The sequence below is a fragment of the Aspergillus welwitschiae genome (assembly GCF_003344945.1).
Source record: "Aspergillus welwitschiae strain CBS 139.54b unplaced genomic scaffold BDQ94scaffold_25, whole genome shotgun sequence".
Taxonomy (NCBI): Eukaryota; Fungi; Ascomycota; class Eurotiomycetes; order Eurotiales; family Aspergillaceae; genus Aspergillus; species Aspergillus welwitschiae.
In genome coordinates, this window is record NW_020798719.1 from 321588 (window position 1) to 345401 (window position 23814).

The 23814-nt window shown below is 51.5% G+C and overlaps 11 protein-coding genes across 11 annotated transcripts; 5 read left to right on the forward strand and 6 right to left on the reverse strand.

The window, feature by feature from the left end:
* Nucleotides 1-716: 716 nt before the first annotated feature.
* BDQ94DRAFT_147683 (uncharacterized protein) lies at nt 717-1060 on the forward strand. Its single transcript, XM_026767060.1, has one exon. The coding sequence runs from the start codon at nt 809-811 to the stop codon at nt 1052-1054; it is 246 nt and encodes an 81-aa protein (XP_026624245.1). The 5' UTR covers nt 717-808; the 3' UTR covers nt 1055-1060.
* Nucleotides 1061-1673: 613 nt separating this feature from the next.
* Nucleotides 1674-2962, reverse strand: BDQ94DRAFT_180596 (tyrosinase family protein; the record flags this gene model as incomplete). Its single annotated transcript, XM_026773660.1, has 4 exons — nt 1674-2021; nt 2090-2411; nt 2481-2575; nt 2624-2962. The coding sequence occupies 4 exons, from the start codon at nt 2960-2962 to the stop codon at nt 1743-1745; spliced, it is 1035 nt and encodes a 344-aa protein (XP_026624246.1). The 3' UTR covers nt 1674-1742.
* Nucleotides 2963-5441: 2479 nt separating this feature from the next.
* Nucleotides 5442-6416, reverse strand: BDQ94DRAFT_147685 (uncharacterized protein). The gene is made up of 2 exons (XM_026767061.1): nt 5836-6416; nt 5442-5777 (listed from the first exon to the last, which is right to left on the reverse strand). The coding sequence occupies exons 1-2, from the start codon at nt 6033-6035 to the stop codon at nt 5723-5725; spliced, it is 255 nt and encodes an 84-aa protein (XP_026624247.1). The 5' UTR covers nt 6036-6416; the 3' UTR covers nt 5442-5722.
* A 1229-nt stretch (nt 6417-7645) lies between these two features.
* On the forward strand, nt 7646-8443 carry BDQ94DRAFT_160800 (A4/G1 family peptidase; the record flags this gene model as incomplete). The annotated part of the gene is made up of 1 exon (XM_026769263.1): nt 7646-8443. One exon carries the CDS (start codon nt 7646-7648, stop codon nt 8441-8443), a length of 798 nt encoding a protein of 265 aa, XP_026624248.1.
* Nucleotides 8444-8922: 479 nt separating this feature from the next.
* Nucleotides 8923-9482, reverse strand: BDQ94DRAFT_147688 (TMEM14 family protein). Its single transcript, XM_026767062.1, has 3 exons — nt 9416-9482; nt 9257-9349; nt 8923-9202 (listed from the first exon to the last, which is right to left on the reverse strand). The coding sequence occupies exons 1-3, from the start codon at nt 9450-9452 to the stop codon at nt 9006-9008; spliced, it is 327 nt and encodes a 108-aa protein (XP_026624249.1). The 5' UTR covers nt 9453-9482; the 3' UTR covers nt 8923-9005.
* A 494-nt stretch (nt 9483-9976) lies between these two features.
* On the reverse strand, nt 9977-11894 carry BDQ94DRAFT_147689 (isocitrate lyase/PEP mutase family protein). The gene is made up of 4 exons (XM_026767063.1): nt 11637-11894; nt 11101-11581; nt 10896-11040; nt 9977-10832 (listed from the first exon to the last, which is right to left on the reverse strand). Exons 2-4 carry the CDS (start codon nt 11233-11235, stop codon nt 10210-10212), a joined length of 903 nt encoding a protein of 300 aa, XP_026624250.1. The 5' UTR covers nt 11236-11581; nt 11637-11894; the 3' UTR covers nt 9977-10209.
* Nucleotides 11311-14351, forward strand: acoC (aconitase family protein). The gene is made up of 8 exons (XM_026773661.1): nt 11311-11581; nt 11637-12049; nt 12109-12291; nt 12345-12704; nt 12753-13293; nt 13350-13675; nt 13728-13905; nt 13962-14351. Exons 1-8 carry the CDS (start codon nt 11497-11499, stop codon nt 14327-14329), a joined length of 2454 nt encoding a protein of 817 aa, XP_026624251.1. The 5' UTR covers nt 11311-11496; the 3' UTR covers nt 14330-14351.
* Nucleotides 14352-14469: 118 nt separating this feature from the next.
* On the reverse strand, nt 14470-17003 carry BDQ94DRAFT_180606 (fungal specific transcription factor domain-containing protein; the record flags this gene model as incomplete). The annotated part of the gene is made up of 7 exons (XM_026773662.1): nt 14470-15221; nt 15286-15548; nt 15612-16049; nt 16097-16439; nt 16515-16621; nt 16679-16839; nt 16983-17003. The coding sequence occupies 7 exons, from the start codon at nt 17001-17003 to the stop codon at nt 14470-14472; spliced, it is 2085 nt and encodes a 694-aa protein (XP_026624252.1).
* Nucleotides 17004-18709: 1706 nt separating this feature from the next.
* Nucleotides 18710-19784, forward strand: BDQ94DRAFT_180608 (family 26 endoglucanase H/Glycosyl hydrolase; the record flags this gene model as incomplete). Its single annotated transcript, XM_026773663.1, has 1 exon — nt 18710-19784. The coding sequence occupies one exon, from the start codon at nt 18710-18712 to the stop codon at nt 19715-19717; it is 1008 nt and encodes a 335-aa protein (XP_026624253.1). The 3' UTR covers nt 19718-19784.
* A 243-nt stretch (nt 19785-20027) lies between these two features.
* BDQ94DRAFT_180611 (uncharacterized protein) lies at nt 20028-21473 on the forward strand (the record flags this gene model as incomplete). The annotated part of the gene is made up of 4 exons (XM_026773664.1): nt 20028-20092; nt 20167-20332; nt 20369-20724; nt 20775-21473. The coding sequence occupies 4 exons, from the start codon at nt 20028-20030 to the stop codon at nt 21232-21234; spliced, it is 1047 nt and encodes a 348-aa protein (XP_026624254.1). The 3' UTR covers nt 21235-21473.
* Nucleotides 21474-22771: 1298 nt separating this feature from the next.
* On the reverse strand, nt 22772-23592 carry BDQ94DRAFT_172331 (GPI anchored serine-threonine rich family protein; the record flags this gene model as incomplete). The annotated part of the gene is made up of 3 exons (XM_026771933.1): nt 22772-22916; nt 22974-23255; nt 23333-23592. The coding sequence occupies 3 exons, from the start codon at nt 23590-23592 to the stop codon at nt 22772-22774; spliced, it is 687 nt and encodes a 228-aa protein (XP_026624255.1).
* Between the last annotated feature and the right edge of the window lie 222 nt (nt 23593-23814).

A 23814-nucleotide genomic window follows, 5' to 3' on the forward strand; every position in this document is an offset into this window, starting at 1 on the left:
TTCCTACATGGCCAACGTTCAGGAATTAGTGTGCACGGATCGCTTCGGTACCGGAAAGCTGGACTCAGTGGGCTGCTGAAGATCAAAACCTTCCTGAACCACGAAAGATCAGCATCTCCACTTGGGGAAGATCACAGGGCAGGGCACCAATGACACTTACCAGTCAGGCCTCCCTTGCGGGATGTGCTGAACGGCTGACCCCTTGGCGCATACGTCTTCTGCCCATGGGCGCATCCTGGACCATGTCTTCAACCGCCGAATTGCTCTGGAAGATGCGACCGATGGCAGCCAGACCCACCAAGAGAGTGAGCGGCAAGATGGTGATCGTGCAGAGAGATGGCTCGCCAGAAGCGGCACACGAGGCCAGACACACTGTGCTCGCCAAAACTGCCGAGAAACTCATGAGGAGAGGACTTTGCTAGTGACGATTAGGGTACCAACGTTTAGACAGTGCAGTGGGAAGTCAAAGCTTGAGGTCCGTGTCAATAAAAACCAGGTGTGCAAATACGGAGGCAGAAGGCAAAGGAGGAGGCTAGATTTATAACGAACTTCTTTGCAGATGATGTGATGGACATTAAGGCCATTTTATCCTCTCTATCGATCATGTTGGACGTCAGCATAAATGCAACAACGTCAAAAGAGCAGTAAAGTTAAATTGCAGCATGGTTCTTCTGAAGACATCGTTCGTACTTTATCATATCCTGTTTTGGAACAAAGTTTTGTTGGTGCATTGGACATGCCTTAACGGGAAATTTTCCAAACTTAGTACCTCTGCTGAACGAAAATATCTTGAGTCAGTAAGACAACGATGGATGACAGTTGGCAGACCCACGAGGCACCGGCTGCATTGTATCTTGCAGGGCTGGGAAGGTGGAAGATGGCAAGATGCATGGAGGAAGCATACTCGCTCAGTGGCTACCCAATTACCATGGAGGACTGTTATAGCCAGGATATGGACTTAATTAAGTTGTCTGGTTCAAACAAAATCGCTCATGACTTCCAGCTACTACAACCTAAATTGTCTGATTTGTGTGTGAATTTTGATGATTCTTGACGCCGGAGAAATAAAGACAGTTTCCGGTCAGTTGGGAAGAGAATGACCATATACTAAGTTATTCTACTCTTATAGATTCATATGCTTTGTCTGCAGAACTGATATCATTCCAAATGCCTCTGGAGCCCTCATGAGCTACTAGCTGTTGGATTCATCATACGGCATCAGTTATCCACGTGCCCTGTTGGTGGCAATCCTTATCCCGTAGCAGGCCATCAGGAAATCCGCAAGACCTTGATGAAAGCACATATCTGACGCAGGTAGCTTCTAGAACACAATATGTACGCCTTACGCAGTCAATGCACAGGCCCATAATCAGGGTTTGGAATACGGAGTGGTGGGGAAATTGTACTTCGAGTTGATGGGGAAGTTCATTGGTGGCTTTACGGGTTGGTTTTTCATAGTACTCTAAAGAAAATCAATGGCGTGTCAATCGGCCCGGTTGGGTCTAACAAGCGTGCTCGTGTGATTGATAACAGATTAGGCTTAAATATCCCATACGACGCTCAACCTGGAAGTGCCTGGTATCTTCGGGGTGAAAATAAAAACGGATGGTATGGCAGTCTACCTAGATATCTATCTCGATCTATTCGCAGTTCTATCAAATGTAAATGTCTATAGCGGAAGTCTAAACAGTTGGTCAGAAGAGAACCCCCCGTTAAATGCATACCCCATTACAGGCCCTGCCTCAGTCATAACCGTAGCACAGGTAACCTCCCTGGGTGTTCATCACCTCGGCAATGGTGATGTTAGGCATGATGTTGAACGAGGAGAGTTCGTAGTGAAGGGTAGCGTTCTGCCAACCTCCAGCTGGTTCCACGTTGGCTGTGTGATTCAGAGTCGGGCCGCTGATGTCGTACAACCGGTTGATGGGATCTTGCTGCTGCCACTTCCACCAAACCCGATCAATGTACATGTGGTGCATGAAGAAGATTGGGTCGCCGGGCGAGGACTTGATATCCGCCATCTGTGCATTTCGTCAGTCTGTGTCCTGCATACGGCTTGATTCTTACTAAAAAAAAAAGAATCACATACCACACCACCAATGTAGGTGTGTACACCCTTGTGGGGAATGTTGGAGATGCAATTCCACCATGGAGCATAGGTGTTGTAAGCATTACACATCTCTAGCACGGTGCTGTTGGCGTTGGCAATCGCCTTCTCGGTGTTCCATGCGCGGCGCAAGCAGTAGTCCGTGTCTTCATCACCCGGCCCAATGTGCAAAGTGAGGTTGGAAAACCGACCATCGCGCACACAGTTGTCGGACCCGGTGCCATTTCCTCCAAAGGCATCGGCTCCCCACATGGACGATTGCCACATGTTGCCACTATCGGCATCCTTTTGCTCATCCCACCAGCTAGAACGATTTCTGTTAGTGTCCTGGGCCACGAGAATGCTCCACAGGGAAATGGGAAAGAATGCTTACGGAATAGGACCGTCGTATCCACACTCGTTACGAAGCAGGGCCTCGTAGATGTGCATGTAGTAGCGGTGCCAGGGGAGGAATTGTCCCTGACCAGGCTGTTAGTAAGACAATAGGCTTATCGCGAGCCATTCAGATTAACCTACCACATGGTGGATGATATCCGCATACGCCGTGTTGGTCATCCCACGGTGAAGGGCCTGGAGGTCACTAAACCGACTAGTCGTTGCTGTCAGCCCGGATTCGGCTGGCTTGTTCATCAAGCATTGAACCGAGTCCAGGAAACTGTTCTGCTCGTGCGTGGTCAAGTGGCGCCATTCCTTGCGGACAGTCATCTTCTCGCGAGTGCAGTTGCGGCTGAAGAATCCGGGAATATCATAAGAAGTGGTCTCGGTGTGGTCAGTTTTGATAGATGGATGGGGGACTGCAGCAGCAGAGGTAGTGGCTGCCAGAGCCAATGCTACCAGGAACGAAGGGAACTTCATCCTGTGAAGTGGAGTAGAGGAGGGGTTTTAGAAAATTGAATTAAAAGATGGAGAGAGTGTGTGATGCAGAGAAATAGAAGAGATGCTAATGAATGTGAGAAATAGGGTTATACTTGAAAGAAAAGAAACAGAGAATGAATGACAACCTAAAGAACGGAGACCTCGAAATCACAGCTGTGATCCATGGGCTTTATACTTCTCATCGCTGGTAACCAAGAGACCCGATGAACATCAAGGGAACCTTCAAAACATCCTTTCATTCTGCGATCGGCATTCAACGGTATGAATTGGGAAAGGTCTCGAAGATTTGTTCCATAAGGCTGGCAAAGCCGGTGACATGGGAATGAAGGAGCATACGTCGAACGGTCCACATCAGTGATGATAGCGGATTGTACTTCAGGAGGCCAAGGTTTCAGCCACACCCAGACCAAAACATATTGACTTCTTTCTGACTCGGCTCCTGGCGTCTTTTAGCGACAACGAAGGGCACAGGTTGTTGAGACGGGCGAGCACATAATCCTGGACACTACATAATGGTAACACGAATACAAGATGGTCAGTCAAGTGGACGCTTACCACAAGCATCGGAGTTACGCATGCTCTACAGAGAACTTTGAAGGACAGGGGAGGATGGGAAAGGATACTCTATGTTTGTGGACATTCAACAGACACGAGTGGATGTGGAGCAGCGCTATCAACTATTCACGGATTGCCTCCGGCACGTACGGAAGGCAGGCATCTTAGATGGACCCAATGCCGGTGAAGGGATCGTACTCGGTGGTAGTCAAACGCGCAGTCCTCACTACGCTGACCGAGAGTCGCGTTTATGCAATATTCCGACAAACAGCGCTGCACATGGGAATAGCTTCAGCAAGTGAGCCATTCGTAAGGCGCCCCGTCGGGAATACGTAGGGCAGGCTTGGCACGCCCCAGGCGAGGGCCATGGACGCGCGTCGGCACTCATCCGGTCAAGCTTCGCCTGGCGAAAAGCTAGAAAAAGCTAATCGCCGGTAGAGCGATAGGGACTAGATAGTAGATACAGTGGTGGATCAACCAAGGGGTCACTGTCACTGTCACTGTCAAGCAGCAGATTATCTCGATTCTCGATGGCAGCTGACCAATTTGCCGACCCACCCTGGCCCACCGATAGAAAACGGCAACGATCGACTCAGAAGGTTTGTAGTGCTCCAGTTCTATTTACTCCCTTGTCGAAGAGTCTTGACTCGAGAACAGAATGAAAGATGCTTGTAGCGCAGGTTTATCTGGGGAGAGCGGGATGCATGGCAGCAAACTCTGCGGCGGAAGCTGAACTGCTGGTGGAACCGCACTTTCAATGCTAGGGCTCCGCCGAACAAAATCTTCTCATTGTTGATGAAGCCAAGATCTTATCTTGAAAAACTGCCCAATTTTAGACACAGGAATGTGAAGATGATTAGGTCAGCGGCTCCAATGCGCCAATCGCATCCCTTGCTTCAGAGACGGGGTTCTTCGATGACCAGAGCAAACAGTCAGTGTGGGTCGGCATCCATACTACTATCGATGACCCAGGAGTCCAGGAACAACCCGGTGGGGTGCAGGTGAAACCTTCGGTTCCGCAGATGTGTAAATACACTTGCAAGCGATGGCAAAAGTCAGTGGGGGCATAGGCTGTATATCGAAGGTCCGGTTAGCAGAGTGGCAATGAACCGCCCTGAGAGCAGAGATTTCAAAAGCTGCTTAATAGTGAGCAATTTCTTAGCCTTCATCTCTCATATTGGGGATCAAGTATTTAAACGGGTTGTCACACAATCGATCCTTCATGTCCTCCGGGGTAGTTAGTATGTATGTGCGAGTGATGCATTCACACTGCGAGATCATTCATCATGAGGCGTATAAGCTTCTCTTGGCACGAAAGGACCGGCCTAGAGCCACGTGAATTCTATGCAAGCCATCCAAACACGTTGTAGGCCGGTTGTTTTAGAATGGCAGTCCGATCCACCTGAATACGAGAAGGCCTGTGATCCGTCAGCTGTCGTTCCACAAAAGCGTTGGGAGGCTTTTCGAATCCTACCCCTGAGTAAGCGAGCCCATGAGTACTTCTCTTTATCAAGGCGCAATACAGGTTTCGATAAAGATGTTGTTTAATGTTTTAGTAGCAGGCAGTGCCGGCTACTTTCCAGAGATTGGAATTACTTTTGCCTTACCTCCTCCTTTTCCTGGAAGCCCCTTTAGGGATGGCGTTTTTGGCTTGCTGCCTTTCGTTCTCCATTGTTTGTTGTTATGATTCACGAATAAGATGTGAGTGCCTACCACTTATGAGTGATAAGACTGGGGATAAGTCTTAGGCAAGAGGTTGGCTGAGGACTTGGTCATTGTCGATGGCTTCAGCACAATCAACCCGTGGGCATGCAAAATGGGCAATGAGATTAATAATAACAGTGATCACGTCAACAGCACAATAACAAACAAGCCTTTGCCTAGGACTTGGCGTAATTTATCACGGGTCCCTACATGCTGTTGCCTTGAACTGACATGATCTACTTTATCAGAAACCAGCCAGGGGAACAATGACTTATTGCCTTACAAGCCGATTCATGACAAGGCAGACCAGAACATGCTGAGATGTGTCGATAGTCGAAACTTCAACAAATAGACCTTCGCGTCTCGCTGTCATGGACTGTTTGCACCTAGATGTAAACGGTGATCGCCAGACCGGCAAGCTGCCAGCCTCTTCTAGCAACGATCGACGTCGGGTCGATCTTCGGTACCGTTGACTTCAATCTATACCTGGCAACACTCATTATGGACCTTGTGGGTCGATCCGGTGCCTATCCTACTGATGCCGCTCATGTTAGCATCTCAAAAGCAGTATGAACCGTACAGTCGAATCGAACCTGATCTGCGGCAACTCCACACAACTCAGCGGCCTCTCCACGTGTTCCTGGGCAGTTCGAACCGCTGTCTCCTCTCGGCCATTCATCCCACCGCAATAATGAGCTAGATGCAATGGCCCGTTCTCGGTGCTTAAGAGACAAGGATCTCGTCCACATACCCAATTAGTTGGACTGATACGGCCTACCCACAACACTTTCATCTGATTGATGTCTAACGGCGCATACCTAGTCAACAGAACCTCGCACGGGAAGTTGCCAAGTCACGGAGACGGCGCTCCCAGGCATGTGCGTTGAGTCACCCTCAATAATCAAGGACCACGAACAATTCAGGCTTGCGGGATTTCTGTATTGGAAGATCATGAGCGAACCCGACCTTCCAATGGTATAGGGCCCCCTGGTTCCATCCAACTGAGCTGATGTCGAATGTGCGCGGGCATCTGTTCCCCATTTGGGCAGATATCCGCTTAGCCGTTGTGAATGATCCCCGAATTCTCCGGTCTTGGAACCATATGCCCTCTGCGATGGAAATATCAAAAGCCGGACAGCGGAAACAATGATAAGAGATGCAGCATGAATTAATCCGCCGTGATGGTGACGAGGCAGCGTCATCCATGCTTTGAAGCGGGGCTGAAGATGTTGGCGCCGGGGATGCAGTGGATATCCCGACGGACTCCGGCCCGTTGCCTTTTAGCCACGCCTAACCCCTCATGCCGGTAGTTACGCCTCTTCAGGGGATACAATTCAAACTGCTAATGCGTGTTCACCTGGGGACAGACTGAGGTGCGTGAAATAAGTGGCATCTTGCGCATAAAAGCAGTGTTCTACTGCTCCCCAATATCCAGCATTTGACGTCCAGCCCAAGTCCTTACAGCGGGCCAGAACCCACTTCCCATGGTGTTTTATTGCACCTCGTTGCCGATAGACAAGTGGATGGTGTGAAGGCTAATTTAATTGATTTCTCCGGAGTTTGCAGGTTCGGCAAGGCACGAGCCATTCAATGACCCCCATTCTTCATCCTAAATGAAGTTTATCTGCCACACACGGGACGATCCCCGCAGAGCCAATAGATTGTTTCTCTCGTTATCATCACGCCATGACCACACGTCGTCACCGTTGAGGATGATAGTCTGATGGCCATTCCGCTTGAGGCAAAGTGTGCCCCAATGTCACGCGGTTAGCTAGTGTTCTGCAGGTCTGCAGTTGGACAGGGGAACTCGAGTGCTATTATCGTCAAGGTGAATGTTCTCTACCGCTTTGGTACCAGAGTGATCGTCCCTTTTGCCGTCACTCTTAATGTTGTAAAGCAGATGTCGTTCGTTTCCATATGGGAGCCGAAGATCCACGCCGGGTGCTTGAAAAGACATACTGCGATCCTCCCGTTTCCAAGAATGCTTGTAACCTTGAAGCTTTTGTCCAAGATCCCCCCGCCTGGCCAGTCCCGAACTAAGCGAGATGAGCTTTCCCTCAATGCTGCAGACAGGAGACACCATCGCTTTGGCGCCTTGGCACCATCAGCCACCGTCGGTCCTATCATCATCGCCCTGGTCAATAGGGGAACGCGTCAATTGCGTATCCGGGTAGTGTTATCTGCTCGATATTGCACCGGCAGAGCAGGAATCGGGATTGGCGGATGTAGAGAAAATTCAGCTTCAAGGAGGGGGGAGGGGAGACGCTGAAATGGTATAAAACCACGTCCAATTCCCTACCAGATAGCCCTCATCCAGCAGCATCAAAAGCATCTTCCACTCAGATTCCAAGCAGCTCCCAGTCCCTCTTCAATTCATTACCTTCCAAACATCATCCCATCAAGATGAAGACCACTGCTCTCTTGACCGCCGGCCTGCTGGCCACCACTGCTATGGCCGCTCCTCTGACGGCCAAGCGCCAGGCTGCTCGGGCCAAGCGCTCCACGAACCGCCAGAGCAACCCTCCCTTCAAGCCTGGCACCAACGAGGTCCTCACCCTTAACGGCACCAAGAACGTGGAGTACAGCTCCAACTGGGCCGGTGCCGTCCTGATTGGCACTGGCTACACTGCCGTGACCGCCGAGTTCGTCGTGCCCACCCCCTCCGTGCCCTCCGGTGGCTCGAGCCGCGAGGAGTACTGTGCCTCCGCCTGGGTGGGCATTGACGGTGACACCTGTGACACTGCTATCCTCCAGACCGGTGTGGACTTTTGTGTCCAGGGCAGCGAGGTGAGCTTCGATGCCTGGTACGAGTGGTACCCCGACTACGCCTACGACTTCAGCGGCATCTCCATCTCGGCCGGTGATACCATCAAGGTCACCGTCGATGCCAGCAGCGACACCACCGGTACTGCCACGATTGAGAACGTGAGCACTGGTACCACGGTCACCCACAGCTTCACGGGCGGTGTTGATGGTGATCTGTGTGAGTACAACGCTGAGTGGATCGTCGAGGACTTCGAGGAGGATGACTCCCTCGTTCCCTTTGCCAACTTTGGCACCGTGACTTTCACCAGCTGCTCCGCTACCACGGATGGTTCCTCGGTTGGTCCTGAGGATGCTACCATCATCGACATTGAGCAGAACGAGGTGCTGACCTCGGTCTCCGTCACTGACAGCGAGGTCATTGTCAAGTATGTCTAAGACATTGGATGTATGAGGTTCGGGACTGTTGATGCCTCGATGGATGTATGCCGATGGCGATGGTGAGATGAGTGATGGAAACGAGAGATTGGTCTTTTGGCCCGGGGCTAGTTCTCTCTTGGTACTCCTGAAAAGCCAATATTTGAAATGTTTGTATTTCGTCTTTTTTATGTTATAGTTTGCCTTGAGTTGATTTAATTGAACCAACGTTGGATTATCGTATCCCTTAGCGCGAATTAAATATTACGTACGCCTTCTAAAGAACATGTATGCCTGTTAAGGTTCTGACTGTCCAAATTGTAAAAGAACAGCAAATCATTGGTAACTAAGGACGCGGGAATCCGAGCTTCAGCCATATACCCCATTAGTGCATGACTACCAGCGAGGTGTCTTTAGTAATCTAACGCAATCCCGCCTACACAACGACTAGATACCGCTATAACGTTAGGCTGCGTGGGGCAGAGGCAAATTGACTTTTACAATGCATTTAGGATACATAATATAGTACAATTTAAAGCTATGGCTAGCACCCATTCAAGATGTTGGCCAAAGCCAATCATTTTTACACCCCAAACCTGAACTCGCGCACCTTCTTCTGATAGTAGAAAGATGCCAACAGACCGGTAGCACCCAGGGCCAGAGGGATTGGGGCTCTAGCACGGGTTTTGATAGAGCGCATGACACCGGAGACGAGGAGGACCACACTGTTTCCCAGGGCCAATTCCGTGCCGTAGTCCTTGTTCTCCTTGATCAAATAGCCTGCAAGCTTGTAATCAGTCCATATTCTCTAAGTTGTATGGAATTGCTACGTACCTGCGTAGGCGTAGGAAAGACCCAGGCCGACACCTGCGATCAGGGACGGGGCGGAACGCGTCCGCATGTAGCCGGCGATGCCACCCACCGGCACTGTTGGGTTATCGATTATTTAGCCTATGTCCGGTCTTTGATGCAGTTAGAGAGGTGTGAGCTTACGCAGGCAAGCCAGAGTAAAAGAAGGGTGTTCAGCCATGGTTTTCAATGCTTGAATAAAATGAGGAGATGGATGAAGAATAGTAGTAACGCTAAAGATGAATCTCCATGTTGTGTCCTTCTCGGCATTCCGGATGCTCGGAGGGCGAATAGCCCGAGCACGAACAGCCAATCAGATGCGGTAGAAATACGTGACACAGGCTGGCATACAGTATATGATGTTATACTGGTTTGAATTGATAGATTCTGAGAGAAAATGGTGAATTCCTTGTTTACTATTGCTGTATAGTCTGGAATGTTGGTGTCACACATCTCAGGTGTAGTGTTGAAGAATCTATACTGATCATACGGAGTGTCATGGGTGCCGAATGAACAATATATACATTTATCTTAACTAGCGTAGTATGAACTCACCGTGTTTCAACTCCTCTCAAAAGCACTGATAGAAGAGACAGCTTACTCATTCAGATGTAGTCTCAATGACTGCGAGTAACTCTACCTTTCAAGAAAGCTTTCATCTTAAACAATTGAATAACTGTGATTACTACCAAAATTCATTCGATTCCCTTAGTAACTCAGTTCGTATCCGGATGAAAGCACGTGATTTTAGTCATCACCTAAGAAAGTGTTCGGCTCTCCGCCTGCCTGATTAGAAAGGCAGGCACAAATCCTCACCGCCCGGCCCATAACCGGTGCCTGGGGCTCTGCCGAAGTGTCATCGTCCATGGCTCCTTACATCTCTGTTGTTGACTTGATTTGTCTAGTATCTACAGACAGCAATGCGCATCGCCCCTCTTTCAAACCCCCTTGTCATATAACCTTCCGCCCGATGCCAAATCCAGCGCCACTGCCTCCTGCAGTCCCACCACATTGAACACGTCCCGCGGACTTACCCCCGGTTGCACAGCCTGCGTGCCCGTTTCCTTCAACTGCTGTACCGCCCCACGAACCGCCGAGTAGACTGCTCCCAATGCCAACCCAGGGAAGATGATCAGCCGGAATCCGAGCTCCTGCGCCTGCTGAACCGAGAGATCTGGGGATACACCCCCAGGAACGTTATTGAAGAGAACGGGGGTGGGCTTGAGCTCTTCACAGACCTGTCGAGCTTGGTCCGTCGACGTGATGCCTTCTAAGAAGGCCACGTCTGCCCCCAGGGCGATGGCTCCCTTGAGTCGGGAAATGGCCGCCTCATAGCCTAGCGACTGGAGGGCATCCGTCCGAGCTATCAGAACAATATCGCCATGAGACCGGGCGCGAGCATTCACGGCGGCTTGGATGCGGTCCAAATACTCGTCCTCGGGAACGAGTTGCTTGTTGCGTAAATGACCGCAGCGTTTACTCGTAGGCTGGTCTTCCAGGTGCAGGGCGGCGACTCCGGCGCGGATGTATTCGGTGACAGTGCGGTGGACCATGAGGGATCCTAGTAGTAGTAGTAGTGTGCCTGGTCAGCCACTGGATTCTGTCATTGGTGGCGGGACAGTACCTCCGAAGCCCGTGTCAGCGTCAGCAATCAACGGCACTGTCGGGTCCAGGTTGGCGATCATTTCAGCATTCCCTCGCATTTCGTTCAGCGTGACAACCCCCAGGTCCGGTTGCCCCAGTCGCGAGGCCGTGGTGCCTGCTCCTGTCTGACAACCAGTGTGAGCAGAGCGATTATCCCAACTAGCAGTATTTGGTGTAGTGCCTACCATGTACAATGCATCGAACCCTTCCTGCAGGGCGATTCGGGCGGTAAAGCCATCGTAGACGCCCGGACAGACGATAATCTTGCTCTCGTCCGCCAAGAGCTGGCGAAGCTTGGTAACCGCAGGAGCAGTGGCCATTGTAATGTATGCAGTGAATCAATTGGGGCGTAGTTCGGGCACAATTGAGGGGTTGCAGCCAGCAGTACTCGATGGAGCCATGTGATGATGTTATATCTCACTTGTAAATCCTCCGGGCCGCAAGCGGGCCGAGTCCGGCAATGCAGGATGCAAGGCTGTCTGCATCCCACTACATATATTAAGACGCGGTCGTAAGCTTGCTTGAGAAACCCCGCTCAGAGAAGCTCGCTCACTAAGCCTCTTCAGCATCACATTCTCATCATGGGTGACGCCAGCGAACCAAATTCCCCTTCGCTGCTGCTAGTATTGCAGCAAACCCGGGATGTCGTCCTCTCCGAGGCAGACAGTACGTCTGGAACACCAAAGAATCACACGGCGATGGATTCACTAACGTGGCGAAGCATACGCATTGCCGACCCTAGGAAATCTGCTTACCCAGCTGGTGCGAGTGGTCGATGCACTTCGAGCGCAGGACCACCCCCGGGAGGCCAATGCCCTCACCGATGTCCTCGCGATCAGCCAACAACCCACGGAGATGGGAGGACTCGGTCTATCCGAAGCGGACACTCTGACACCCGAGCAGGAAGCTGAAATCACCTTCCTGGTGACGGCATGGCTCGAAGCTTTGAACTCAGCCGATCGCGCCAGGGCACCGCCCGTTCCGCTCGCGGTCCGACCCCCCGGTCGACGTGGCATGACGCTGAGTGAGAAGATCTTTGCGCTTCACGACCTTGGCCGGAAGGGATCCGTGGCGCCTGGGGAGTTGATCCGGGTGGACGTCGACTGGGTTATAGCTTCTGAGGCATCATGGCAGGTACGTATTCCCATTCGACGTGTAGCTACATATCCAGATGGTTACTGAAAGATCCATAGGGCATGGAACGAACGTATGAGACTCTCGGAAAACCTGGAATCTACCGGAATGACCGGTTCTGGCTGGCGGGAGATCATGTTGTGGACCCTCGTGTGAATGAGGTCCCCAAAGTTAAGGCATTGATTGACGCCAGTGAGAGGGCCAAGCGTGTCTTCAAAATGACCGACTATCAGGGCATGAACGTACGTCCGTTCCAGAGTTGCGAGACTGCATAGCCTGTACTCACTCACTGTAGTATACTATTCTTCATACCGAGTTCTACCGCGAGCGAGCCCAGCCGGGTATGGTGGTCGTGGGCTCCGATTCCCACACCTGCTCGTCCGGAGCATTAGGCTGCTTGGCCATCGGGTTGGGCGCAGCCGATGTGACCCTTCCGTTGGTCACCGGAGAGACCTGGTTCAAAGTGCCCGAATCGGTCAACATTCGTCTCGTCGGTGCTCCCAAGCCTGGAATTGGAGGCAAGGACACGATCTTGTACATCCTGCAACAACTGAAGCGAAACACCGTGGCCGCAGACCGGATTGTCGAGTTCACCGGCCCAGGTGTGAAACATCTTTCATGCGATGCTCGGTTTGCCATTAGCAACATGACTACAGTCTGTCTATAATACCATATGAAGGCGGGAATGTACTAACGATCATAGGAATTTGGCGGAATTACCGGTGTTTTTGTGCCTGATCAAATTACAGAAGAATTCATCCAGAAGCGACGTCTGCCCCGACACAAAAACACCAGCGTCTACTTCAAACCCGATGATGACGCCGAGTACGCCGAGACCCATGAGATAGACCTTGGCGAGGTGCGATCTTTCCTGGCCAAATACCCCAACCCTGACGATGTCGTTCCTGTCACCGAGCAGGAAGGCATGCATCTAGATGGATGCTTTATTGGTGCTTGCACCACTGCCGAAGAGGATCTGATTCTCGGTGCTCTCGTGCTGGAACAAGGGCTCAAGAATGGCTTGAAGCCAGTTTCTCGCGGAAAGAGAAAAGTTGTTCCGGGCTCAGTGCCCATCCTTCACAGACTCCGTGAGCTTGGGCTTGCGCAGATCTACGAGGATGCTGGATTTGAGATCGGCATTCCGGGATGCAGCTACTGTGTCGGAATGTCAGCTGATCAGGCTGGACCTGGAGAAGTCTGGATTTCTTCCCAGAACCGCAACTTTGAGAACCGTATGGGCAAAGGTAGGTCGCTAACCCCGTGAGCAAAGATTACGGCATTTATCTAACTGCAATACAAGGCTCTATCGGAAATCTTGCGTCAGCTGCCACAGTTGCGGCATCGTCTTTCGAGATGAAGCTGAAAGATCCACATGAATACCTCGCAGCCATCGATCTCGACAGATGGCATACCCTCCGCGGTGTTTCTGTGTCTGCAACAGACTCCACACAAGAACACATCTCCTATATGGAACCTAGTGGCTCCGCGACTGCGGAGGCAAAAGCTGTTGACTCACCAGACGTCAAGGTAACAGAGGCGGATACTTCAGAGACAGCAGATAGCTCTTCGTCCGACGTCATGACAGGCAAAGTTCAGCGACTGGGCGATTTTATTGATACCGATGCTGTATGCTGATCCCTCCACCCTTGCGCCTGAAACGGCAGCTAATCAGTACCAGTTGGCCCCAGCCCAGTTTCTCATCGGCATGTCAAACAATAAGATCGCAGGCGAGCACTGCCTCGAGCACACCCACCCCGAGTTTCGGCAGCGCGTGAAAGACGGCTTCAACATCGTCGTGGCAGGCAAAGCATTCGGATGTGGATCGTCCCGCGAACAAGCGGTCATGGCGCTGTTAGGTACACCTATCCCACACTCTCGTAGTCAATTTCGTGCTAACAAAAGCATAATTTAGGCTGCGGCGTCCAATGTGTGATTGCCAAGTCATACTCATTCATCTTCCAGCGCAACATGCCCAGTCTTGGTCTTTTGGGCATCACACTGACCGACGAGGAGTTTTACGACGCGGCTCAAGACGGCAACGAGATTTCCATCGACTTCAAGACCAAGGTGATCAACGTGGATGGGAAGCAATACGCTTTCCAGTTGAGTCAGATGGAGCGGGAACTCTTTCAGCATGGCGGAATCGCGTCGGCATTCCAGAAATTTGGAAACCGGCTGTTCGAGCAGATGACCAGACCGAAGAATCTGGGGGGTGCCAAGTCCCTTGCGCTGCGTGGAAGTGGGGAGAGTGCTGGTCCGCATGCAGGATTGCAGTGGTAGTAGCCTACTTAGTATCGTGAAGATAGTCTTTAGTAAAACAAGACGTAGCTTTACTATTATGATATTCGTTATGCATGATCGAACTGCTTTTGATAGACAGAAATCAGTAACTGAAAGCAGTGGCACACCACGTAGCTGTGTCAACAGCCTCCAGGAGCAGTGAATATTTCCCCATCCAAGCTGAAAGGCAACAAAGCAAGCAACTCTGCATCGACAACATCCTCCAGCGTCAATCCATCCGGACAAGCATCTTCTATCCCAACCGGAAAACTAGTAGCAGCCTCCTGACCCGCCGAGCCTGTCCCCCGTGCGCTTAGTCCCCCGTGCTGCTGCTCCATAGCCCTATTATCGGCGAAATATCCCCGACTCGCGAGAGGTGTATTCGTTCCACTACGGGGCTGTCCACCAAACTGCTCCCTCCACATCCATATGGAATCATGGACCAAACTGGCAGCCAAGCGTGTTTTCAGCCGTAAACCAGGCGGCTTGTCCCGCTGCCCACGATGAACGACTTGAGCACTCCATAATTGGGTGAGAATCTTCGACATTCGCCCCGGCAGATCGTTATCCTCGATAGATGTTCGGCGGGTAAGAGCAATGGCGGAGTTGAATGAGCGTTTACCGGTCTCTAGGTCTACAAACGGGCCGAGGTTCGAGTAACTCAACTTCATGATGAACATGGCTGCGATGGAGATGATGCGGAAATAGGACACGGGCCCGTAGGCCATGGCGTCGGTGAGGGCTTCGAGTTGGTTGATGATGGTTATGGTGGAGATGGCTATGCTGTAGGCGCGGAGGAGCCCGCGTTTGCGCGTGTCGGAGTCGGATTCCTCGAGTAGGTAAAAGACGTAGAGTTGCAGGCCAATGCCGTTGAGTAGGACTTTATTTTCTTCTGCAAGCAGGGGTTAGTAATGATGGCATGGGTGAGATGTTGTGTGTGGGGGGGTGTGACGGACCAGATATGTAGCTGGTTAAACTGGATGCCAGCTCAGTGTATTCTCGCTCTAGCAGGGCCAGCAGGGAGATGAACTCCCCCGGACGAGGAAGATCCGTTGGCCCTTGCGAATGGCTGGACATGAATTGACCGACGCGGGCCGAGAAACGCGATAATAGGAGTTGATGCTTGAGGGACATGGGGATCATCGTGCTGTCCCGGTCACAGAGCCGATCGATCATCCAGTCTGACGAGACCCATACTTGTCCGTCTATGGTTACGATTCTGTCAGGGATATTTAGGTTAGATAGCTACGATAAATTATGGATACAGCTGGACGTCACCTACGTTTGAGCGGTGATATAGCAGGTCGCCCATGTTCGCGCTACTTCGGCCATCTCATCCGGCATCAAACGTCTTTTGGTTCGCGAGAAATCTTGGATGGCTTCCGGGCGATGCAACCCGATGCGGAGGGAGATTGTCTGCGCAGTGGATAGGAGGATGGAAGTAATATCGGACGAAAGAGATGAAGTGGGAAATGGCCACAGACAAACTAGGATAATAGCCTGCACGACATGCCAGGTGTGCGGGGGGTTGGCGATGGTATCCCATATGAGCTTCTTGACCGGAGCCGTGAGACTGACAAACAAGCCTGGCTCTTCCGTATATCGACGAGAGGCTAGTAGGATGATGGACCAGAATAACACTGCAGACCGAGCATAGTATTGGTCCGGGGAGATGGTTGGATCCAACAAGGGTACGTAGGGATGATAGTGAGTGAAGAAGCTGCCAGCATTAGCTTATGGATAGGTAACAGATTTGACAGACCTTACATATTGAACAGAGCATTTACTTGATGCCCATGAAGATGAACAAAGTCGAGCGACCTGGACAAGGTTGGAGACGTCGTGTCGGAAAGTAGAGGCGAGGGTTGACTTGGTGGCTGGGATGACAAGGAATGAACGGGAGTCGTAGGTACTACTGACAAAGATGGCACTTGGGAAGCCACCAGATCTACCCGCGACCCCGAGGATTCCTGACCGACGATGGAGGAGGCATCGGCATGGTACGATTCGCTGGGGGTCAGAAGGATGCCTTGGAGGGACTGTGGCGCGGCAGCGGGAGGATGAGTGGAGACGGATGAGCGTAGATGCTGGACTTCCTTCTCCAGCTCCTCTAGTCGCCTATAAGGTATCAGAATGTGCACATTGAAAGCCAGGCAGTAGTGCCTTCATGGCCAGTGAGGTATACTCTCGCCCGTTGACGCGTTGATACGCCGCATCGAGTCGGCAGTCGTAGCCCAGCCGGCGACATCGGGAGCAGGGAATAGCACCGCCTGTGGATACCTCACATCGAAGCTATGCCATATCGTCAGCTACGGAGAACACCAGAGGCGAGCTAGTATTATCACTGACCTTTGACTGGCGACATTGCTTACAGGCAATCCGTTTACTGCGATGGCGCGGGAAGGGGGACTGGGGCACGCGTTGGGGTGGCATGCTGATCGGCTAGACACCCATTCTCCGAAGAGTAAGCATCGGGGAGACAATCCTGCAGCAGCTGAGGTGAGAGGTAACTAGCTACGGAGTACTATGATTAGGTCAACAACCCTCCAAGGGAGAGACAGAGCAGAAGATAGTGAGTGAGTGATTAACTGTCAGCATGGTCGGGCTTCGTTCTTCCCTCTTCTGATTATCTCCGTTGGCGGGCCGAGCATACCCAAACTGGGTTTAGTGCCATTACCACCGGCCCGAGGACTCACTGTGTCATCATCCCAATCGGGAAGTCCAGGGTTGTTGGTTATTCCGGCAGCCTTGATTGGCCATTCTTCCCCAACTCTAGAGCTATTGAGTCGGATGTCAGACGGTTGTGCGACGGAGCAGATTCGGCTATGCTGATGGATATATTTGATTGGCTTGGTCTACGTGATAAGGACGGCCCGCGAGTGCCACAGCCGACTCCGTGCATCTCGGTCGGGATGAAGGAAACACTGCCTCTATAACTAACTATATATGTACGCAGATGACTAAAGCATGGAGCCCCATTGGAGGGCATCGTCGGAATATACTAAGTACGGATCAAGTCGTTTCTGGAAGTAGCTTATTGAATCATATTCGACGCGACTGAAATAGTGGTACCCGAAGGACCCCGCAGTATATTGGCGACCACATGCCTCTGTGCTCGTTAGCAATTACAAAGCCCACCTAGACCTCGAGTCATGGGCAACATCCCGCCTGCATCGTACGATAGTGGAGTGGAAACGTTGAGTTGAAGGAAGAGAATCCTTGTATGATGCTGTGCCATACGTACGGCTTTGCCCTTCTATATGGCCATGCAGTCCTGACGTTGGCGATATGCGGTCAATGCTTAGACGTGCACACATGCCGAGTCCTACGCCGAGATCGCCTATTCAGTGAACGGTGAATCGTTAGATTGATCTTCTTTGGTCTGATTCAGGGCCAGGGAGCCGTAGGGGTAAGTCCGCCTCCCTAGCTTCGTAGCATCATCAGTTCCGCGTCTAAACAGGATTGACTAAATGCTCATCTCCCACGACGCGTACTCAAGATGCGAACTATTACTATATGAGATTGAACTTGATAGGGGATTTACAACTGCCGAGAAGCCTGTCTCATCATGAAACACGGCGAAGCAGGCAGTCGTTCGGCCATCTCCTTTGGGAACGGGCCGTTTCCCTTGCCCAACAAGGTAGTATCTGAACCTGATCTGACTATCTGGAAATTTTCATACCCTAAGCGAGTGCGTTCCCTAGCCCAAATTAGGGAAATATTAAGAGAGAGTGGGACGAAACGTAATCGCTAATTCGATTCTAAATGTAGTCGGTGAATACTCGGGGAATCCCCGCAACTCAGGGCCTGATGCCAAACCCGCCCGGGAAAGAGATCTGAATGTGATGGTGCCGTGCTTGTGGAGACGGACGGGAAGCCGAACAGTCCCTGGACCCTATTCCATATGGCACAGTCCACATCAAGTATGGAAGCCACGCCTGGTCCATCTCGCAAGCCACGCCCAAATCTACCTATATTGCGTGCCTACAGTTAGATGAAGCTGTCAAGACCAGACTGAAACGCGTCAGCAGAACTCTAGCTTTGAGACATCAATATATGTGCCGTCCATTTTGTTTGGGGAGGTCCTTCACTGGCAAAAGGTGGTGAGGGCGCTTAGGGGCAGCTGGTACCTAGAGTCAGCTACGGAGGAAATGATGGAAGACAGAGCGGAGAAGTTGCGTTATCCATGGATCGTCATGAGCCAAGTATGATTCCACCTCTGTGGGTTGGGAGACTTCTAACATTGAAAGAGACAATGATCGTCGAGGTCTGAATCTATAAAGAACACGCCATGTCCCAGTTGCAGCAGTTAACAATCCAACTAACTGTCTAAGTCATTCGCTCGCTATTCATTCATTCAGTATTTGGTACATTTTGAAAATGTTCGCCAAATTGTCCCTCCTTTCTCTTCTTTTCAGCTCTGCTGCGCTGGGCGCTTCCAACCAGACTCTGTCCTATGGCAACATTGACAAGTCGGCCACCCCCGAAGCCAGGGCGCTGCTAAAGTACATCCAGCTTCAGTACGGCTCGCACTACATCTCCGGCCAGCAGGACATTGACAGCTGGAACTGGGTCGAGAAGAACATTGGTGTGGCCCCTGCGATTCTCGGCAGCGACTTCACCTACTACTCGCCTTCGGCCGTTGCTCACGGCGGCAAGTCTCACGCCGTCGAGGATGTGATCCAGCACGCCGGCCGCAATGGAATCAATGCCCTGGTGTGGCATTGGTACGCTCCCACCTGCCTGCTCGATACCGCCAAGGAGCCGTGGTACAAGGGGTTCTACACCGAAGCCACCTGCTTCAACGTGTCTGAAGCCGTCAACGACCATGGCAACGGCACCAACTACAAGCTTCTGCTGCGTGATATCGACGCCATCGCTGCTCAGATCAAGCGTCTGGATCAGGCCAAAGTGCCCATTCTCTTCCGCCCGCTCCACGAGCCCGAGGGTGGCTGGTTCTGGTGGGGTGCCCAGGGTCCTGCTCCCTTCAAGAAGCTGTGGGATATCCTCTACGACCGCATCACTCGCTACCACAACCTCCACAACATGGTCTGGGTTTGCAACACTGCTGATCCGGCCTGGTATCCCGGAAACGACAAGTGCGACATTGCCACCATCGATCACTATCCCGCCGTTGGTGACCACGGAGTCGCGGCCGACCAGTACAAGAAGCTCCAGACCCTTACCAACAACGAGAGAGTTTTGGCTATGGCAGAAGTCGGTCCCATTCCGGACCCCGATAAGCAGGCTAGTGAGAACGTCAACTGGGCTTACTGGATGGTTTGGTCTGGTGACTTCATCGAGGATGGCAAGCAGAACCCTAACCAGTTCCTGCACAAGGTGTACAACGACACCCGGGTTGTGGCTCTGAACTGGGAGGGGGCTTAAGTGGATATGGTGGTTTGATGACAAGAGAAACATAGATAATCCTTTGATGGATTGTCGAGTGTGTGGGGTGAGGGATATTTTGAAATTCTATTCGGCTACTCTGGGAGTGGTCATCATGGCAGCTAACAGTCACTCGAAGCGCCTCCTTAGCTAGCGTGTACTATTGCCATATTAAAATACACAATGTACTACATTGGGTCCATCTGTCATAGAAACATTCTGATAGTTCAATCTCCATGTCGGATGACGCGAGGGGCCAGCTGGGCCTATAGGGTGGCCAAGTACTTGTAGCCTCTCCAGGACAGATAGAATGGAAGACGGCTTTAGTCTTGTCGTCCAGCCAGGACAGAGAGAAAACATATTTCTGACGCGGCTGTCCGCTCGTAATCCTATCCGCCACAGAACTTGTCAGTAGCCTTCCCTTCAACTTCAGCGGACCCCGTGCTTAGGACCAGTACTTCCTATTGCACGGTGATGTATGATACAGGATCGACAGACCTAGTCCTACCAATGAGGTACTGCGTGGACTGGGGCAGTCATACCCTCTTTGAACCCGCCGGATCTCGAACCTTCTCCCGGATATCCGATGTGAAGCTCGTGGGGTTAACAGCGCTGGTGCAACGACCGTTTCTTTGCGCAAGTCAGAAGTAGTCAATTGCACGGTCAACAGTGACACCGTCCGTCTCCGGGAACTCACCTCATCGAGACGTTGAATCGTCTTCTGCACCAATTTTCCAGAGGCGTTCCGAGATACACCCATGGAAGGCATCATGGGGATGGGAGTTGCTCCACGGTCTACCGATGATGGGATTCCTACATTCTGGTCGTTGTATCATAGCGGAAAGCTGGCCCGAGCCTGTTTGTCCCTTCTGCTTCGTCCCGGGCTCAGAGTACCGGGCTGAGCTGACCCTGGGTGGAGTGGATAAGTCCAAATTCATTGGTGTTCTTATCTGGACCGACCTCAATCGCAATGCGAACATTCTCTCTGAGGCCTACACTTTGGCTTCGTGGGTCTCGACATCAACAAGCGGCCTGCTCTCACGATTGGCAACTACAGCACGGGGATCGCGGGTGGTCCGCCTGCACTGTTTGTTGCTGGACTGACTGCTCTTGGTACAGGAACAGCGATCCTCCAGATTCCTGATAAAGAGTTAACGGAGGATCTCTACAGGCAAATTTTGCCGTTCATTACGATGATCGACTCAGCTGGTGCGTGGGGGGCTCCATGCCCTCTGCTGGATGCGGTCGCTCCGGAGCTGACCTTCACCATCGGCACAGATAGCCAAAGTATCACCCTCCCTCGAAATTTGCTCAACTTAGGCGAGTATCCGGGGCAGCCAGAAAACTGTCAAGCAGTTTTAACAGCCCCACGGAGCCCCTTGAGGATCCGATGGGAGAAGGGCGCGCCGTGTGGCTGGTGGGATCTCCCTTGCTCAAAGCATACTATACCGCGTGGACCGGCCTGGACCTTTGGGTGGGATTCGCCACACTGGTGGTACCTTTCATGTCCTAGATGACTCCTTGGATATGTTGGATATGTCGATTAAAGTATGATTACCAAGATGCTTTAGGTTGAGGATACAAAATGACCTTTCGGGTATACACCTGTATTCTGGAATCCACTATGGATTGCGCGTTGGTATATTCTGGACAGGAAGGAGGCTGCACGAACGAGCTGCAAACGAGAAGCAGGATGACTATGAATAGATATTCGCCGTGGGAAGTTGCATCACTTCGCGAGATTCAAAAAAGCTAGTTACACAGCAGGTAAACAAGAAAGCCACTGCTGCGGATGCGATCTACGCAAGGGGAGGGCACAGCCTTATCTCGTGCAGCCCGACATGCATACGCGACTTCCGGCGGTGTGAAGATTGCCATGTTATTGGAGATGAGATGTCACATTCCAGCATCGCAAGTTCTCTTCCTGTTCGGAAAGCTTACCTAAGTTAACATGCTGTGAACTGTTCACGCAGTGATTGGATGGACCCAGACAGTTGAGCAGGAGCTGATAGATAAGAAGTAAGTACATAGTAGTAAGACGGAATCGTACGGAGTATCACCCCCACGGTATTGGACTTGCCCTTGAATGTTTCTCGGCTCGCTGCTTGGAGTGGGGCACGAATACTAGTCATGGTGTGTGTGTGTGTGATAGAGTTAATAGGAAGGGTCTAAGCATACAGAATATGTCCGTCCCTTATTAGATTATGTATGCTTTTGACTGCTCAGGAGAGTAAAGGTTTTCGCTGGTAATATTTTCGGTATGGATACCGTCACGTAATACCTCACCGGTAGTTGCAACCTAGTTATGGCGCCATGCTGTTGTGTCAGCGTGGGCTGGCCCTAAGATCCGACTGGACAAAGATCTCCCCGTCAGCATCCCTGCATCTCCTGCTGCTTGGCGCGGCGATCTGTCTGTGACGTGTCCATCAGAAGGGTTAGTACGTCACAAAGGACAATACCCGAAAGTAAGATGCCGTGTGGAAATGGTTATTCGGAGTATATCCGGAAAGTCAACAAAGTCCCGGACATATATCTCCGGCAAGAGGAAGACAACTGAAGAGCACAAATAACTGTTTCATCTTGAAACCTTTCAACGACCAGAATATGATGGAGATCTGACCAAGGGCTACCCGGTCATACCAGCGGCAGGATAGACATACCAGCAAAAGAAAAAAAAAATAGTTCGATCGGCTGGGAACTGTGGAGATGATCGATTGTTGATCCGTTGTTGTCAATTCGCGCCCCGCCAGATCGACATACGCTTGCGGCTCATGGGTTCGATGGGGGTCTAATCTCTCACTTTCTAGCGCGCCATCCTGTCAAAGAAGTTTGCGAAGAGTCCTAGGTCGACGCTAATTACTATGCCTCAGAACTACGGAAAAAAACTACTACATAGTAGGAGAAATTTCTAAGAAAACATGACATTTTTGGTTTCAATTCTCATTACTCATAGAATAAAAGGAACATATACATGACCCCGAGATAAACTTTGATGATCAAACGTAGAGAAGCGCCAAAGCAGCACCAAGCAGAGCCACAACTCCCTGGGGAGCGTTAAATGTAGACGAAGCCGCGCCGGTGGATAGCTGAGCGGTGGATGTGGTGGCAGTGCTGTTTGAGCTCGAGGTAGAAGACGCGGATGTGGCGAGCGTAGTGCCCGTAGAAGACGACGAAGACGTGGAGGTAGAGGTGGCCGATCCTGTAGAAAAATCAAGCTTCGGTCAGTGAGGTCGCCGTGCCACAATGACGAAATGACATCTTGCCTGAAGATGAAGACAGAGGACTGCTCAACAAGGTAGATGTCGAAGACACCGCAGTCGTAGAGGTGACTGTGGTGGATTCGGTCTCACTGGATGTCGAAGAGGAGGAAGTGGTGGTGGAGGAAGAAGAAGAGGAAGAGGAAGAAGATGTAGTGGATGTGGAAGAAGCTGATGAGGAGGAAGTAGTACCATCGGTCGAAGCACCCTTTTCGACGGTAAAAGTCGGGCTCACGGCGAGCTCGCCCGAAGAGTCGATGATCTCGATTTCATAGTCAGACCTAGGATCAGAAACACAAAGTTAGTAGCGTTCCCCCTTTCAACTATCGGTGAGTCCACTAAGATCCAGGGTACGTACCCGTTGGAAATGCTAGGGTTGGGCTGGGTAGTGTATTCCCCCGTGGAAGTCTTTACGTTGTCCGCCAGCTTGGTCTGGAAGGATCCATCCTGAGTGCGCAAGATGATGCTGATCACTGACGGATCATTCGCATCGCTGGTGAACTTGATAGTCTTTGGAGTGGAGAAATCCCACTCGGTGCCTGAGGTGGGCTGGGTGATGGTGATGGCCAAAGCCGAAGAGATGAGGCTTAGCGAGGCGGCGGTGATTGCGAAGCGCATGTTGATACGATTGGGATTGCTACTGATGAGGATATCTAGGGAGTAGTGTCAAGTATTCTACCGGGAAATTAACCTGCTATATATACACATCGTCCTTGAGAAGGGGTCTCTTTGACGGGATCGTAAACCGACAAACCGTATACTCTTCTGTACTGAATCACTCAGCAGCGTTTAGCTGAAGCCCAACCGATCGGGACCAGGCCGATTGTCTAGACCGCTCAC

What these genes read in the sequence shown, in the direction of transcription:
- BDQ94DRAFT_147683 (XM_026767060.1), top strand. Translation starts at nt 809, where the DNA reads ATGGATGACAGTTGGCAGACCCACGAGGCACCGGCTGCATTGTATCTT.
- BDQ94DRAFT_147685 (XM_026767061.1), bottom strand. Translation starts at nt 6,035, where the DNA reads ATGAAAGTGTTGTGGGTAGGCCGTATCAGTCCAACTAATTGGGTATGT. An exon ending in GTGGAGTTGCCGCAGATCAG is followed by an intron (nt 5,778 to 5,835) that starts GTTCGATTCGAC and finishes GAGCGGCATCAG; the next exon opens with TAGGATAGGCACCGGATCGA.
- BDQ94DRAFT_147688 (XM_026767062.1), bottom strand. Translation starts at nt 9,452, where the DNA reads ATGGCTGAACACCCTTCTTTTACTCTGGCTTGCCTGC. An exon ending in TTTTACTCTGGCTTGCCTGC is followed by an intron (nt 9,350 to 9,415) that starts GTAAGCTCACAC and finishes ATAACCCAACAG; the next exon opens with TGCCGGTGGGTGGCATCGCC. An exon ending in TCTTTCCTACGCCTACGCAG is followed by an intron (nt 9,203 to 9,256) that starts GTACGTAGCAAT and finishes ACAAGCTTGCAG; the next exon opens with GCTATTTGATCAAGGAGAAC.
- BDQ94DRAFT_147689 (XM_026767063.1), bottom strand. Translation starts at nt 11,235, where the DNA reads ATGGCCACTGCTCCTGCGGTTACCAAGCTTCGCCAGCTCTTGGCGGAC. An exon ending in GGTTCGATGCATTGTACATG is followed by an intron (nt 11,041 to 11,100) that starts GTAGGCACTACA and finishes ACTGGTTGTCAG; the next exon opens with ACAGGAGCAGGCACCACGGC. An exon ending in CGCTGACACGGGCTTCGGAG is followed by an intron (nt 10,833 to 10,895) that starts GTACTGTCCCGC and finishes TACTACTACTAG; the next exon opens with GATCCCTCATGGTCCACCGC.
- acoC (XM_026773661.1), top strand. Translation starts at nt 11,497, where the DNA reads ATGGGTGACGCCAGCGAACCAAATTCCCCTTCGCTGCTGCTAGTATTG. An exon ending in TGAGAACCGTATGGGCAAAG is followed by an intron (nt 13,294 to 13,349) that starts GTAGGTCGCTAA and finishes CTGCAATACAAG; the next exon opens with GCTCTATCGGAAATCTTGCG. An exon ending in AGCGGTCATGGCGCTGTTAG is followed by an intron (nt 13,906 to 13,961) that starts GTACACCTATCC and finishes AGCATAATTTAG; the next exon opens with GCTGCGGCGTCCAATGTGTG.